Below are 17,276 nucleotides of genomic sequence, written 5' to 3' on the forward strand. Positions count from 1 at the left end.
CGGGGCCTGGAAGAAAGCTTGAATGACAGCTCTCGCGCAGATCGCGTCGCCCCCGAGTAAGGACGGGTCGCGGACTTTCGCGCATGCGCCTGAGCACCGAAACAGGCTGCGGTTGCGCATTCCTGAGGTGAGGTCGCCAAAGGAGCTATACGCATGCGCACCTGCAATATGCACAATACGACCCTCCAGGGCGGGGACGTTCATCTGCGCATGCGCGTAACAGCCGTCCGGGCTTTCTGGGTAACGCGCGGGCGGGCCGTGGTTCCTTTCCTTCCCTCCCCCTTTCTGTTCCATACGTTTCGTTTTTGCCACCATTTTGTGCTGCAATTCCGGCTTTTCGCCGTTGTTTTTATTCTGCCTTGCTCCATACCTGCGAGTCGAAACAACGGCCCCATGGCGGAGAGTCAGTCAGCGGCCGGGCAGGGAGAATCTGCGTCCCTGGGTGGGTCCGGAGTCTCCATTTCGGAGTCTGAAAACCGGCGGCGGCTGAGCGAGTTGCGCGTGATAGACTTGCGGGCTGAACTCAAGCGCCGCAATCTGGACAGCGGTGGAAACAAGAGCGTCCTCATGGAGCGACTCAGGAAGGTGAGCAGGGGCTGCCCGAGGGAGAGGCGTAGCCGGCGCGTGCGCGGCCTTAGCCCGCCGGGCGCTGCTGAGGAAAATGGCGCCCAACGGCCGTAGAGTGGAGGGAATGGGGCTGCGGGGAGCAGGGGACGTGCGCCGGTTTCTGGGGTGGTTCCGTGGAGCCCGCTAGGCTCGGTGCGAGCGTTCCGTGGTTGGCGAACGTGGCCCCGTACTTGGCCGTCCCAGGTTCGCCCGTGAGACCGCTGGTCTCGTGTGGTAGTGGTGAGGTGTATGTGTGCGTGTCTGGCGTTTCCATCTACGCAGCGAGCCACCCCCCGATTTCCTAGACTTGTAGAGCATAGCATGTCTGCCGTGGCACTCGGCCCAAGTGTTTCCAGCGTCGTGCATCACTGGGCTTTTTGCCATGCACTGAGCTCCTGGATTGATAGTTCTATACAGTGTCCTCTAGGCATTTTGCTGCGTACTGATTCTTTTCTGGCTTTCTAACTGATAGCTTGTACGCTGTATCCTCATCAGAATGTTTGATATGTTAGTAGCATGCGGACTGCTATCATTGAATTGATGCTTGCTGTCCCCTAGAGCTGAGGTTCTTACTCTGTCACAATGCTCTGGGTATCTGCACTGCTGTAAATGCACTCTAGGACTGACTTTTTTTGGCTATAGGTTATGCTGTTGACTGGTTTCCAGAAACTTTCACCAGCATGTTACAGTTTCCGGTGTGCTTGTGGCTTTGATCTGGTGGTCTTCGGTTTGTGTATCCAAGTTCCTGCTGTCTAATTCAAAGCACTAGATTCTTGTTTTGGTATTTTTCTGCCCCTGGTGTCCAGCTCTTAACAGAAGCACACAGACGGGATTTTTATATCTGTCTTGATATCTGTCTTTATCTTTTCCCCTTAATAGGCTATTGAGGAGGAAGGGGGGAATCCTGATGAAATTCCAGTGGTTTCAGAAAATGTCCTGAAGAAAACTCCAAAAAGAAGCAGCAAAGGTACAGGGCAGTTAGAGAGGATCTCCACCCCGTCCCTCTTGAGTTTTCTAGCAACTTATGAAATGGAACCTTGCCAATCTTTTTTCTGAAGTCTGCTTTTCCTTTTAGAAAAGTGCTTCATTTAATTTTGGCACTGTTGCTGAATGTTCTTAAGTCACAAAGCTATAGCTAATAATACTTGCCTGAGCCCGATTTAGGTAAAACTGGTTCTCTGGAAGAAACTAAGCATGGTTGAAACTTCTGTTCCTTGGTTCTGACCTTTAATGCCATATGTTACTGATACTCTTCTCTGCATTTGTGCTTAGGTTTCTAGGGATGGGTGCTATGGTATTAAACTTACTGGTCTTTTTTTCACAGAACTTCATGTAATTAATTTAATAAGGCAGGAACTGTTCCCCTCATAGGATCTGTTGGTTTGTTCTCAGAGTTCCCTGAAATTTGTAGCAGGAATTACTAAGTAATGCTGAAGCAGTGTCAGTGTTTTTAAAACAGATGATTGGTTTTTTACATGACTGTACCTTTACTTTTGAGAAATATAAGGGTTTTTTTGAGGTAGAAATGCAGAGTTTCTAGCAAATTCAAAATAACCTCTGTAGTGTATTATGCTTATGCTTTATACTGAATAGCAGTCTCACTTTTCTCCCCAGAAGAGTAGTTTTTAATCAATACCTGAAATTGGATATGGTTTTAAGGCTTTCTCTATGCATGATTTTTCTAACGGTGAGACATAGTCTTACTTAATCCTTTTTTTTAAAAAATAATCTGCTCTTTTTCTAAAATTAGCTAAGTAGCCCAGTATGATCTTATTTTCTAATCAAATGTTGAAACTTACTTTTGTGTTAGAGCTGAGCAGAATAAGTAGTTTATGAAGGATTTTAATTAAAATAATAATTTTGATTTGCACAAAATGTAAATTTGTGATATGAAGCTTGAATGTTTTGCCAACTAGTTTGTTTGACCCAGATTTTTGTCGTTAAATCCAATTTGGAGTGATGTTACAATTGCCTGCAAAACTGAAATGTGAAGTCTTAACTGGAAAGAGAACAAATGCCACAAATGGGTAAAAGCAGAGAGATCTTTGGTAATCACATTCATTTTCAAGTCTCAGAAAAATACATAATGTACATTATAGCACTTTTAGTGTTGGGATGGAAATTGATGAGATGTTCCTCTTATCTCTAAAACCCCTTTTCCTTTTTTCTTGTAATGTGCTTGTAGTTTTTGAGGAAAATAACACTCATAAAAGATGAAACAACTACATAGCTCTGAGTTTGAGGTGTTACTATTTGGTGCTGAAACTAGCATACTGTTTTCAGTAATGTCATTTCCGATATTATGTGTGCAGCTGGTGAACGGAGCACTGCAGTAATGCTTATATGTAGAGTGGTTTCTTTCATTGTTTTGTGTTGGGTTTTTTGTTGCTTTTTTTTTTTTTCCTTTTTGTAAATGTCTATAAAGAAATGAAAGGTTGAGATAATAAATTACTGCAATCTCAGCTGAGCCAAATGTTCTGGGGTGTGCACAGTGGTGCTTCTTGAACTTGTGACAGACCTCAGACTGTAGCATGTTTGTCAGTTACTGAACAGGGATGATATATGAACACTCAGTTGTGGCAAATAAGGAAAAAGGAGATAACTAAACTGAATGGAATGCCAACTCTAATGAAAAAATAAAACTTGAAGGATATATGTTGTTACCTTCTCTTCATTCTGACGATCATAATGTTGTTAGGACGTAGACCAGACGAAGAGGGCATAGAAGATAATGGCCTGGAAGAGGATTCGGGAGATGGACAGGTATGTGAGGCTGCGTTTGAAGTGAAGTAATGATAGCATTGCTTTCAAGTTACAATGACTATTATATATACTTTTTTTCTTTTTACAGGAGGATATTGAAGCAAGTTTGGATAACTTGCAGGATATTGACATGATGGATATTAGTGTGTTAGATGAAGCTGAAATAGATAATGGCAATGCAGTAGATTGCGGAGAGGATTACAGTGCTGATAATATTCTTGACTCACTGTCTGATAGTAAAGGAAATGCTGATGCAGAAGTGAAAGAACTTCCAGATCAGCCTACAGAATATGCTGTAGGTAACTTGGAGGCATCCCCACAATTTTCAGAAATTAAAGAAGAATCAAGAGAAATACCAGTAGTGATGGTATGCATCTCTTATGTGTGTGGAACCAGATTCTTTTTTCCTTTTTTAAATTTTTTTTTTTAATTAAATAGCAAAACAGTAGCTAAAGAGTATTTGAAACAATTTGGGTCTCTACTAGTTATCGTGGTCATTGCTTTTTCTTCTTTTACATATTTGTGGAAATAGCATTCTTAATTTTAAAATGCTTAGAAGTTGTTTGTACACATATGACTGTACAAATTAATAGTAATCTAGAAAGCGTTCGTTTTAATCATGCTTTGAACTCTATGCTTCACCTTATGTTTACATTCCCATTTTCATTCCTTTATTTAGGAGGACATGTGAGGCGTACAAATGCTATAGCCTTACTTACTTCACTTCAACAGCAACATTGTGGGAACTATATTCTAGATTATTTTTCTGTTAAGATAGGGTCTCACAGTTAGTCGGTTGTTGAAAGTATTTTTATGTTGGCTTTCCATGTTCGTCTGGCTGTTGCACTACTTATATGACATTGTCCATCTGGGCTAGAAGATAATTTTTTTCACCAAAGTCAAGTGTTTATCTCCTGAAATGTACAACAAAGCATTTGAAGAAAGTTATTTCTGTCCCATCTAATACGGAAGTGTAGTTCTTTGTTGCGTGTACACATTGTGTCGTCAGTCTGGAGTACAAGATTCTAAAGTTGGGAGGTTCCCTCCCCATATCTGAAAGTTGCAGAGATAAGCTTAACCCCCTATCCCCAAGCATATCCCTGCCCTATATAAGTCAAATAGAAATATCCAGAAAGTAGGTTTTTTCAGTGACTAAACTACTGAAGTCCAGGTCAGCTCCTGCAATCTTTCTTTTATCAGTAAAGAAAACTTTTTGGCTCTGTGTTGTTGCTGTAAATAAGAGAGAGAGAGAGAGAGAAAAAAGTTTGCTGTTGGAATCCCCATCCGTAAAAGAATTTTGTGAGCTGACTAACATATTTGAGAGGTAATGAGAAAGCATATTCAGTCGGTGGGGATCAGGAAGAGGCGTGGGGCTCATTGGTCAGTTTTTACCCTTGTTGATTGTTTTGGATGCTAGATATATTTGCTTAATATCAGTTGTTAGTGAAAACAAGATCTTCGTTTTCTCATTCAAGTTTCATTCATGATACCATTCTTTTATAAATAACAAAATATTTTCTATTTACATTTTAAAGGTAGAGGTTGAAGATGTTGGAAACAGTTTAGATGCTTCTTCATCTGATTTAACCGTAATAAAGGTAAATGGTAACCAATTTTTCTTTCTGAACAAAAAAGCTTAATATATGTCATATAAACTGTATCCTGAAACAGTGTATGTACAGGTAGTACACAGTGGGTGCATTCTTATTCTGCAAAGAACAGGAACTAATGCCTTTCTAATTTAATCATAAGAACAAAGATATATCTATCTATTGAGTCGTATATATGTATGATGTATATATCATACTGAATTTGGGTGGTAGATTGTATTCTTTTTATCTGTTGTATGTACCGACTCAGTGCCTTACGTTAACTTCCATTAAAAGTATACATATCCCATGTTGACAAGAAAGCTGAAACTGATCTATTCCTGATATACCAGCCTTGTTTCCAGATCACTCATGGTAGGTTAAGGACACTTGTAGCTCCAGGTGAAGCTGGTGTTTCTATCGATCCTGTTTTCAGAAAGCAGACTTCATAAAGAGGGCTCTAGAGAAGGGTAACACAAAGATAAGCTTTGCTCTATGCTACGTACATTTTTTGATTTTTTTACCCATGCAAATGTGTACCATGTGTTCAACAGGTGTCTGAATTTGAGAAATACTAAAGTTTTTACACATTTCGTAAAACTCGAAGATGTTAAAAAGTAACGCTAAACCTTCTTGTGAGAAATTTATTTAAAACTCAAAGTTTTCAAAGCTGAAATAGCCTAAATTATAGTAACTCTTTCCCTAAATTCTCCCCTATCTTGGGGGGCTGGGAGGCGTCATCCAGAATAACGTCTTGACTTCTTATGGAATAGTGATATTTCTTCTTTTTTTATCTTTTCACTGCAGGAACTTGAAGAATTACCTTTGGAGCCAGGTACTGTTTGTTTGGGTTTTGGCTTTTTGTCGGTCTTTTTTTTTGGTTTGTTTTTTTTTTTTTTTTTTTTTTTTTGGTTGTTTTTTTTTCTTTTTCTTTTAATGAAAAAAAAAAGTCCTGGGCATCAAAACAGTTTCATTCTTCTTTAATTCGTTTTGTGTCCCTGGTTGTTTTTGGTTTTTTTTTTTAATGCATTACTGTAGTGTACATTATTATGGTGGACAATCCAGGTCATGCAGGGTCATAGAGATTGGAAACCCAGTCATATCACCAGATCTGTGAATAACCACTTTTTGAAAACATGTTTAATGCAATGAAATGGTTCCATAGAACTGTTACCTACAGTGGAATTAAGGAGTGAGCCTTATAGATATAAAGGTTCTGAAAACAGATCTTGTGATATCAAAGTGTACTGTAGTTCTATGAATATAAACACAGGAGCGTAGGTAGTATAAAGCTTTGGTACAGAACAGAAATTTAAAGAGCAACTGGACTTCTGAAGAAGGAATACACTGTGATCACAGGAATTTTCTACAGAGTCTATTCGCTTTCTGGACTGCAAACACACTCGTGCACCATCAGAAGATGCCCATTTCTCGTGTTGGACTGTCTGCTAAAAGAATTTCACAGAAATTCGGAAATTGAACTCTCAGTGCCTTGATACATTCAGTTAAGCATCTCGGACTCTGGAAGCTAACTAGAGAAGAAACAGAGCTGAACGATTTCATGAAGAATATCAAGGATCAGCCAGAAGGTTTTTGTTAAATCTGTGGGGGCATTTTTCTTCCTTGTTAACATTTTAGGGCTGATTTGCTAGCTTGTCAGACAGCAGTTAGCGTAGTACTTTTCACACTGTGTACACTAGGGTTTTCCAATCTCTGTGTAGCTTAGAAGTTCTCTTGGTGTTAGTGTGGCAGCCATGCCAGTTCCACATTTGTGATTGCTGTATTTCCCTGGTGATTAAATCTTGTGCCATTCTATTCCTGTTAAATCCGTAGAAAATGAGAAAATACTCGACATTTTGGGGGAAACTTGTAAATCTGAACTACTTAACGAAGAATCTTCCGAAGCGGAGCGGCCGCATGCACAGGAAACGAGTAACGTGGTGCCAGGCAAGAGGCTAGCAGAGGAAGAGGACGCTCTTGCTGCCGCTCAGTTGGAGGAAGATGCTTTAGATTTGGACAGCAAATCAGCACAAGCTATGGCAAGGAAGGAAGCAAAGCGTTTAGTTGTAGCAAAAGGGGAGACAAGTGAACAGACAATAGAGGAAGAGAAACCGGACTCTGAATCTTTAGTAGTAGAGACCCTAAGCGATCAGAGTAGCAAACGCTCCCAAGGCCCGGAAGCCTCTAGTGGGGAAACAGCGGAAAAAGGCGCAGGTCCTGAAGCCAAAGATAGCAAAGAAGGTGGCAAGAAAACAGAAGACAAAGCTAATTCTGAGGAATCCCCTGCTACTAAAGAGTCCTCAACCAGTGAGGGCGGTGATCAGAAAAAGAGGTTTGTTTTTTCTCCGTTATAGACCAGATGCTATCTTTTTTCATTGATCGTTAAGTGATGCGAATAAGCCGTTTCCTTCAATTGGCCACCGCGACTGATGAAATTGTAGCCTATTCCTAAAGAGTCTGTTTTATTTCTCCGTGTGCAGATCTTTCTTTTTTTTTTAACCACGAAGGGTTTGATTTCTTTCGTTCCTCAACCTTCAAAGGTTGTTGTCTTAAATTACTCCTATTTCTGTCATCTGCAAAACAGAATTGTCCATTTAAGGATATGAATCCCATATTTCCTGTCACTCTTGTATAAATTTGGAAAAGTAGTGTTTATTTCAGAGCTAATTTACTGGTAGGTATCCACTTTCAGTGCACAATCTAGAACTAACATTCTTCTTGCATATGATTGGTTGAGTAACGTGGCGTTTTGTCTTTAGCCCTGTTGAGGAGGACAGAGCTACAAAGATAATCTCAAAAGATGAGAAAGGTATGTGTGGGTTTTTTTACGTACAAATTACTTGGAAAAAAAAAGTTACGGTGTCAAACCTAACAATTACTTGTGAGTCAATTGTAGTAAGTAAACATTCAAAGCAGTGAATGGACTAATAGTTCTACTCGCTTTTTGACTTGCTTTTCTTGCATTGCTTATTTTTTGTTTTGTTAATTCCCTAAGCATGTGTATATCTTCACTATAATAGCTATATTGGAGTCTCACTAGCTTTGTGAATGGTGATAGGTACTGTCAAGACCAGGAATTGTCTGAAAAATCTCAACAGATGCCTGAATCTATAGGTTTATACTCTGTGTGGCAGTTCTGGTGAGGACTGTTAATTCAGTGAACCCTCAATGCAGTTGCAACATAGGCCTTCAAAGCATGAATGGTTAATTTCAGTTCATGTAACTTTTGTAACCTTGTTAACCGACAAAGTTTTTTTTTAAAAAAAGGTCTCTTGTGAATTAACATTCAATACTTTGTAATTCTCATAAAAGTGAATGAAGTGTAGGAAGACAATACATGGATGAAAACTCATTAAGACTATTCAAATGCACATCAGGTATGGAGTTCAGAAGTTCATTTTTGCAGGCTGCAGTGTGTCTATTGATTTTAAGATTGATTGGAAGAGGTAGAAGTAAAATTGTATTTGAAGAGGTTTATGAAGAAAAAGAAAGTGGGGTTTGGGCGATTACTTTTTCACTGTTGCATTCTCGTGCTACAGAGTCTTTTATGTTTGGCTTTTTTGTACCTAGGCCGTGCGGGTAGTGGTTCTGGCAGAAATTTGTGGGTTAGTGGACTTTCATCCTCTACTAGAGCTACAGACTTGAAGAATCTTTTCAGCAAGTATGGAAAGGTATGTAGTGGATATGTAAATTAACAAACCATTTTATCAATTTAAAAGGATGAACTTAAATTATCTCTTATTTGTCCTAATGAATAGCTGGGTAGACTAAGCACTTAACTGTCTTGTGTTCTTTTGGAAGTCTGTATCTGAAAGGAGTATACTTCATGAAGAAGGTTGTCTGAAAGGGTGGGAGTGGGCAGGCAGAAATCCAGGTTTCAGAGAATCTCTGTGCAGATACCTGTGAAAATGAGGCAATTCTTGACAGGAGAGACTGGTGGGTCATCATATACTGTGCTAAAGTCTAATTGTACCTCTTGGGTGTCCAGCAATAATTAATGCTGTTTTAAACTTTTCAGTTTCAAGGGGTATTGTTTGAGCAATCTCATCTTTGAGGGCAGGCTTCCATTTGTTCTTCAGTGCCAGCTAGGATACGAGAGCAGAAGTTGTGGAGGGGAACTGTCTCTATCACCATCTCCCCTTCCTCCTAATACATTTCTGAATGTAATAGTAAATGTTTCTGTCACTAAGCGTGTGCCTCTGCGTTGTCAGAGATTGTCATCTGTGGATAGAAACTAGCAGAGGTGTCCTGTAAGAAAAGACAAAGTGGTGGTAGGGGTTTTTTTTTTTTAATTGTTTTTATTTTTACACTCTCACTCTCCCCTGCATATATATGTATGTCTTCCTTAAGGTATTGACTTGCTCATCAACTCGAAGTTGAACTGTCTGAGCTGGTTATTATGGCAGTCTCTTTCAGCAGAGCTGTATCAATAGTCTGTTCCACAATCAGATTTATCTGTTTCATAGAATTTTGTGTTTTATACTTTCTTCAGAACGCATGTGGAATAATCTTAAATTTGAACCTTTTCAGCTACGTTTGTGTTGCTGTTGACTTGGGTGTAAACACTGTTCACATCGCATTCTGTGAAGTAGTCTTTAGCGAGGCACTTCTAGAACACGGTTGGCCCAACAGTATAGAGGTTAAGTTAAAACAATAACCTTTCCTTTGCTACCTGTCCAACGAGCCTAGCAACGTTGTCTTCTGAGAACGCTGATGGAATGTTGTGTGCGGAGCATATTTCCTTTCTGTTAAAAAAAGGATAGGTGCTATATACTGTGTGGTACTGGTAGACAGAGCTGCTCAAATGGTGATTTAAGTTAGAATTTATTTGACGACAGATCTGCAAACACAGGATAATCTTTTTCCCAAAGGTGGTCGGTGCAAAAGTAGTGACAAATGCTCGCAGTCCTGGTGCTCGCTGTTACGGCTTTGTTACGATGTCAACATCTGAAGAAGCCACTAAGTGTATTAATCATCTCCACAGAACAGAGCTGCATGGAAAAATGATTTCTGTGGAAAAGGTAAGTGGTAGCTATTTCATGACAGTGTAATGAAAACAAAAGTGTGCAAGTTTAATGTCTGTCTCTTGTTATAAAAATATTTCTGGCTAAAATTCTAGGCAAAGAATGAACCAGCTGGGAAAAAGCCTTCAGACAAAAAGGAAGGTGAAACAAGGAAGGAAAAAGACAAGCACCATTCTGCAGAGTCCAAATCTGAGAAGTAAAGTATTTTTTGTTATTTTTCTTTGTTGAAAGGCCACTTATTTGAAATGCAGCCACATGACCAAAGTGACCAGTAACTGTAATAAATCTCGATTTGCTGCTACATAGTGCATCTGAAATAGGAGTAATACTTGAAAAAGTGAAATTTGTGTCTTACAGCAGGAAGTGCACTTTAATTGGCCCTCTGTTCAGAAATATGGAGCTCTTCAGGGTTTAGTATTGAAACTTGTCAGTTATATCAGGAGATAGCCAATCAGCTCGTTTCTAGATAAACCTTTTTTTTTTTTTTTTTTTTTATCAGAATCATTTGTCCTCTGATCTGACTCTGTCATGGTCTGCTCTTTTAACTGACAAATATTTCCAGGATTTAGTCGGATCTTTTTGATAGACTATTCGCATGGTTAGCGAGAGGTACTTCAATATTTGTTTGTCAAGCGATTGTTGCTTTTGAAAGAGGCGTCTTGTTTTACCGCTTTTTGAACTCATAAAATTTTAAAAGATTTGGCAAAGGAGATGCTTTGGCGGGCTGGTGTGCTTGTATTGGGTGTTTAAGGTATTTGTTTATAAAAGCTCTTCTGGTGGAGCTCAACCCCTGCCTGGGTGGGCCCTCTTCCTGCTATGCTAAGCATGAACTTTAGTTATAGACAGAAGAGAAGACTACTTCTAGCACTTGAAGTCTCCAAATATTCAGAAGGATTATCTGTTGTTCCTCACTTTTGGTCAGCTTTAGCTTAGTATCGGTTGCTGCTTTCAATCGTGCATACAAATATGCATAGGCTTCAGCACAGCAGCATGGAAGGTATTGGGAGTGGGGTTTTTGAGAGTATTTTTTTGAGGGTTTTTGTATTGAGTTTTTTTGGGTTGGGTTTTTTTTTTTTTTACACGGTTGGCTTGATCAGAGCGGTTATATAGCACTTTTTGTTAGGTTGTCTAGTAAAGGAAAGTTTTATCTATAGGTCTGTTGGTATTAAGAAGGAGGAGAAGATCGACAAAAAAGATGATGCTAAGAAATCAGAAAAAGATGGAAAAGACGAAAAAGAAGGAAAAGAGAAAGATGAACAAAAGGCTGGATCCTCTGATAGATCTAGGGCAAGCAAATCAGGTAATTCTAGCTGCCTTTCAGAAATGTTTTCAAGGATACTTGTATTAAAAAACAAATTTTAAAAAATTGGTACAAAGAATACAAGTGACTACTACAAAGCTTCTACTTTGCATCCAAAAAAATTTCCTTTATCAGCTAAGTAGGAAATGGAAGAACAAGCATAAACGTTCAGAATCGTGGCTGATTGGAAGACTTCAGCTTCCGCAAACCTCAGTGTTCTTATTAGGTGTGATTCATAATTCAGTAAAAAGACCATGAAGCGTAGTTAATAATACTGAGGTTTTCCTGGTGAACAAAAAACAACACCAGAAAATAACCTTGAAAACTTTTTTTTTCTGTCTTAGAACGCTAGTAAATTAGCAACAAAGTTTTCATAATTACTGGGCTTTAAATGCTCAAAATGGTGAACTGTGAATTTTAGGGAACTATCACTGAGTTTAGAAGTGACATGGTGTGCAGTTCTGTGTGCTGTTTTTTGGGGGGGGGGTTGAGGGGTTTTTTGGGTTTTGTTTGTTTGTTTTTTTAACTGTGGCAAAGGGATGTTATTTTGCTGACAGAAGAGTTAAATTAAATTTGCTTTCTTTTAACTGTCATCCCTGCCATAAAACACTACTGTAATTTTGTGATAGCTTTACTGCCCTCGTTCCCAGCTTGGTCAAATGGTGGTAAGCTATTTAAATAATAAATGTATTCATAGCATCGTAGAATGGTTTGGGTTGGAAGGGACCTTAAAGATCATCTAGTTCCAGCCCACCTGCCACGGGCAGGGACACCTTTCCACTAGACCAGGTTGCTCACAGTTATTCTTCCAGTATTCTTCCATAAGTTATTTAAAACCTCAATAAAATAACTTCTTACTGCTTGGTATCTCGACGATTTTAAATCTTGCAAGAATTTTTGAATGTCTTGCGTATTATTTATTCTCAGATGTATTTTGTTTTCAGTGAGTCGAGGCACCGAAAGGACAGTTATAATGGATAAATCTAAAGGAGAACCAGTTATTAGTGTGAAAACTTCTGCGTCAAAAGAGAGGGTAAGTAAAACTTTCAGAGAAGCCTTTGTGTAAAAATAGGTGTCAAATAGCTTTATATGCATATAGTTGAAGGTTTTTTTTGCCTTGCATATTGTGAACAGTTATCCTTTTATCACTTTTTAGAAAGTATTAGGGTGTTAATGATGCTGCAAAGGTAAATGCTTATGCTTCGCCTTCCTTATAATTTTTGTCGCTGCTGTCTAGTTGAAGGAGTAGAGTTGCAATATGAAAACGGTGTTAAGATGATGTGTTTCCCCAAGTGTGGTGACCGGTGACCTTTAAAGCGGTATATCGTTTGCCACCGGTGCAAGTCAGATCATGTCCCCCTAGTGTTTATACGTACTTAAACTCTTTGAAAGTTCTAGCCAAATTTGGGGTACTTTTCCCCAACCTCCTTTTCCATGGAATTCCAACGTTATTTACCTCTGGAAAGGTACGATAGTCTGTTTTGTTCAGGTTGGCATAAGGTAGGCCTTTTGCCTAGGAATTTTAGCTGAAAATGCACTGTGTTCAGCTCATGTATTGTTTTGATTTAACTCAGAGTACAAAAAGCCAGGATCGCAAATCTGAGAGCAAAGAAAAGCAAGATATTTTGTCGTTTGATAAAATCAAAGAACAGCGAGAACGTGAACGTCAGAGACAGAGGGAGCGAGAAATCAGGGAAACGGAAAGACGCCGGTGAGTTTTCCCAGTTTCACTCTAAGCTTTGAATGGCATTTATTTTTACTTCCCTTATCTGTGTTTTGAACAGACTGCAAAGCAGTGTTGTGGGGGCCCTCCAGTATTGGTATTTCAGATCGATTTGATTCTAATCTATTGATAGAACAGACGTAATGCCAAATTATGAAGCTTTTTACTACTGAAAACTATCTTTTCTAAGCCTGTGCTTTTCGGGAGACTCTTGTTGAGTAATAGCTTTTGTAGGTGCTTTCAGGTTTTATGTTCCACTTGATCAGATTTGAATTTCCATACTTGTTTTTTCCCTGGAAGTTCATAAATACTTTCTGTTTGTCAGACTTCTGTCTTCGGGCATGCTGTGCTCTGTGAAAGCTTTTTCAGAGCTGTCCGAGTAGATACCGTGTTATTTACGCAGAATGCTTACCCTTGCTTCTTCCATCTGTATGGAGGTGTGTGTGTTGTTTTTTTTTTTTCCTAAACTAAGCGTCTGCAATTTAGTTGAGAAGAGATCATTCATGTTTAAGCAGGTAGTGGGAAGAATATAGAAACTTTAAAAAAGAAAAGCAAACAAGAAACCCACCCAAAACAAAGAAGCAATAAAGCTTAGATCAATGAAAACAAAATATCTCTTTCTCAATTAGAGAGAGAGAGAGGCGAGAACGAGAACAGCGGCTTCAAGCTATTCACGAGCGGGATGAAAGACAGAGGCTCCAGAGAGAGCGAGAACGACTTGAATTTCAGAGGCAGCGTCTTGACAGAGAGCGCTTGGAGAGGGAGAGGTTGGAGAGAGAAAGAATGCACATAGAGCAGGAAAGGAGACGAGAACAGGAACGAATCCAGCGAGAGAGGGAAGAGCTGCGACGTCAGCAGGAACAGCTACGCTACGAACAAGAAAGGCGATCTGCCATGAGAAGGCCTTACGATCCTGACGGCAGGTAACGATAATCATAATGAGATTCCAAACGCTTCGGCCGCATCCAGTTACAGATAGAGCATTCTAAAGCCTGTGTAAATTGTGAAGTACTCTTGCTAAAGCAGTCGTGGGAGCTCCCCACTGAAAGACTATTTGCATGTTGCTTTTAACACTTTAGTATTGATCTTGAGAAAGAGCAAATGTCCTACTCATTTACCTGTAAGTACAGTTTTATTACAGGAGGCTTAAAATTCTTATTTCCCAAAGAAGAGTGACCGAGAATAGAAACTCTGCATATCGACTCTAAAGCAGGATTGCTAGCGGGAACAGATACTCATTCTCTTCTCGTGTCAGCACATGCTGAGATTAAGCATTTTGTATAGTGTTGATACACCTAGCTTCCTCTGAAACTGAAATGCAATGCCTGCTTAACACACAAAGGTTTTTAATTATAAATCAAAATTAATCGTTTGGATAATTGGATTGAATCAGGTTTGGTATCAAGAGAGCAGGAAAGGAAGATTGTTTTGAGATTACTACTATTTGTTAACTTTTTTGCAGGCGAGATGACCCGTATTGGCCAGAGGCAAAGCGAATGGCAATGGATGATAGGTATCATTCTGAATTTAGTCGGCAAGACCGCTTCCATGACTTTGACCACAGGGATCGTGGCCGATACCAAGATCATTGTTTGGACAGGTTGGCAAGGCGATGTCTTTTCTTCCTATATCTTTATGGAAATTAGGTGTCTCTTTGTGACTTATTGGTGGCTTTGAAGAGAAGAGCGAAACAAACGACCCTTGTGCATTTCTCGTGTCTAGTTTTACATGTGCTTGCAATCTTGTCTTTCCATCATTTACGGACATACCGGAAGGAGGCTGCGTAAAGGTTATAAGCCAAGTCCTAATGTAGTCTGCCATGATGCCGAGGGAGATCGTACAGCTTCTCTGGAGATGTATGGAAATCTGATTTATGAATCCCTGTTCATTAGCCTAAGATTTTTAGTTCCACAGAATGCAAAAACACTTTCTGAGTAGTGCTATTGAGACTTCTGTTTGCTCTCAAGGGATCTTTGGCAAAAACCATACCGCTTTGCTTTTGCTTGTAACTCATTTCTCATACTGGTAGGTTCACTCGGTATTCTGCTTTGGTACCATTGATTATCTGACCATGACTCAGTGATGCCTTGCTTACCCATATTACAGTAATAGATGTTACTTTAGTCTCTTTCTGTGTTACGAAACAAGAACTCATTTGAATGTCTTACCACTAAACAAACTGGTGCTCAGATTTACAGCCTAATGAAGATAAATATTCATGCTCTGTTCTGTACGGACATCGGAATTATGATTACTGTATCGATTCAACTGAAACTTCTCTTTTTTGTTCCAGAAGAGACGGTTCGAGAGGAATACCAGATCAAGATGGGCAGGTGGGTTATACTCAAATAACTCCTTCAGTTAAAAAGCCAAACCAACCGACCCCAAAGCGAAAAGATCATGCTGCCTAGTTCTTAAATGCTACCACCACCGAGTTTAAACCGAGCAGTCGTTCGAGCAGCGGTCGATTTTACGCGCTGACGTGTGGAATGTAAGTTATTAAGTTACCTGCTCGCTAGGGTGGTAGCCACAGATCGGGGCGGGGAGAAACCTCCGAGCGATGGGAGCTACGGTACGGCATCTTTTCAGGCCGACACGTGGCGATAAAAGTTTCCTGGTTAGTCATCTTAGGTGTCTGTATTGCGTTAAGAGGCGGTTACTGTAGTGTCTTATTCTCAACTGGGAAGGGATCTCTTCTCTGATGTTTGTCTAAATGGTTTGTAGAAAATAACTGGTGTCGTGATGGAACAAGGCAGATGACTGTAAAAGGACGGGTATGAAAACCAGTACCACAATGGTATACAAAACCTTTCATTTCTGAAGAGAGGTAGGAAGTAGGCAAATATTCTATGTAAAAATTAAAAATCTGGCGCCAGAACGTAAGTCTAAAAAACACCCTACCAAACAAAATGCATTCTCCAACCGACGAGCAAAGCGGAACCTGTACCGCGAAACAAAATAAATGCCTAGGGTGAACCACGCGCAGTAGCGACAACGGAACCGGTGAAAAAAGAGACAGCTACTATTTTATTTTCTCACAGCTTTTAGAAAGGCATCCTGTGAGGAGCTGAATTTTTGCAGTCCTAAGAGAAAACCTGTATTGATTCTTAGCGTAACTCTGTACCATTTGCCTTCCAGCATTACCCAGGTGAACGCCACGGAGGGCCCGATCGTCACTCCCGGGATAGTTGGGGTGGCTATGGGTCTGACAGAAGAATAAGTGAAGGGAGAGGGATACCTCCACAAACCCGGTTAGTGCATATGAAATAAGGGAAGTGATTTGTCGGTTCTTAGAATTTTAACGGTCAGTGAACCTTTGAAGGATGACAGTGGAAGCAGTTTGACCGCTTGTAAATCCTCTCTCCAGATGGTTTCTTGGAGCATCTGGAGAAGCAAGTAATTCACGCATGTACCTCCCCCGTGCATCGAGAGAACAGAGTGTTGGAGTGAGTAATGAAGCGCTGCTCAGTTAGCTCAGCTCATAACTGTGGTTCTCCTGTAAATAACTTTCTTTTCTGCAGATGAGATTGAGTCCTGTACTGGATGCTTCAGTAACACCTACAAAAGTCTCATTTGTGGCTAGCAGTCAGGTTTTAAGGAAATCGAGTTAGAATCTCTGCAACGGTGCGGGTGGGGAACTGAGACTCATCTGGAATCGTGGCAGTGTCTCTTTAAAGCAGCTAGTCGAGCTAGGCATATTCCAGATGCATAATGTTCAGTTCTACATAAATACACTAGGCAGAGGAAGGGCGGTCAATTAATTGTTCCGTGTTTAAGTATTGTAGTACATTGCGATACTAATTATGCCTCTGTAGATCAGAAAAAGACGAGCTTTGTTGCGCGAAGGATGCTCTTCAGCAAGTTTCTCGTCATTTCTCTTTGACCAGTTTTTATTGCAATAATTGGGTGGCTATAGATACACCTTGATTAACAATTTAATACACTTTTGTATGGGGTATGGTGTTTGGCTTTACCCTATGCTGCTAAATGGATAAGGGACACACCTAGAAGATGTTCTTTTATTTTTTTAAGAGATGGACGTGACTGGGGAGATCATGGTCGAAAGTTAGAGGGGCATCAAGATCGTTCATGGCAGGGAAATGTGGATGGAGGAATGATGGGACGGGATCATGAGAGATGGCAAGGTACACTTGCTGCTTACCAGTGTGATTGTGGTTTTTTCCTATGAGTTACTGCTGCTGAACTTCTAGCGGTAGTTAAAATTCCAGTGGAGCTTTAAGAGCGTTACTGAGAAAGCAAATAAAATTCTG

General features: G+C 40.0%; 1 protein-coding gene across 2 annotated transcripts; it reads left to right on the plus strand.

The window, feature by feature from the left end:
• The first annotated feature begins 39 nt into the window (after window positions 1-39).
• LOC137674782 (scaffold attachment factor B1-like) lies at window positions 40-17,270 on the plus strand. 2 transcript variants are annotated; one of them, XM_068420500.1, is made up of 19 exons: window positions 40-585; window positions 1,486-1,573; window positions 3,305-3,369; window positions 3,458-3,736; window positions 4,905-4,967; window positions 5,766-5,793; window positions 6,792-7,290; window positions 7,718-7,767; window positions 8,529-8,629; window positions 9,830-9,979; window positions 10,078-10,178; window positions 11,137-11,282; window positions 12,227-12,315; window positions 12,857-12,993; window positions 13,635-13,928; window positions 14,468-14,605; window positions 15,299-15,338; window positions 16,144-16,256; window positions 17,038-17,270. In XM_068420500.1, exons 1-19 carry the CDS (start codon window positions 154-156, stop codon window positions 17,192-17,194), a joined length of 2,970 nt encoding a protein of 989 aa, XP_068276601.1. In that variant the 5' UTR covers window positions 40-153; the 3' UTR covers window positions 17,195-17,270. The 2 variants fall into 2 exon arrangements, with proteins under 2 accessions (XP_068276601.1, XP_068276602.1); XM_068420501.1 differs by lacking the exon at window positions 3,458-3,736 and having other exon boundaries at window positions 41-585.
• Window positions 17,271-17,276: the final 6 nt, after the last annotated feature.

This window comes from Nyctibius grandis, chromosome 31 (genome assembly GCF_013368605.1).
Source record: "Nyctibius grandis isolate bNycGra1 chromosome 31, bNycGra1.pri, whole genome shotgun sequence".
NCBI lineage: Eukaryota > Metazoa > Chordata > Aves > Nyctibiiformes > Nyctibiidae > Nyctibius > Nyctibius grandis.

Excerpts from the sequence above, each read along its gene's own strand:
- LOC137674782 (XM_068420500.1), top strand. The coding sequence starts at position 154 with ATGCGCACCTGCAATATGCACAATACGACCCTCCAGGGCGGGGACGTT. Across the intron at positions 586-1,485 it reads TCATGGAGCGACTCAGGAAG|GCTATTGAGGAGGAAGGGGG; the intron begins GTGAGCAGGGGC and ends TCCCCTTAATAG. Across the intron at positions 15,339-16,143 it reads TACCAGATCAAGATGGGCAG|CATTACCCAGGTGAACGCCA; the intron begins GTGGGTTATACT and ends TTTGCCTTCCAG.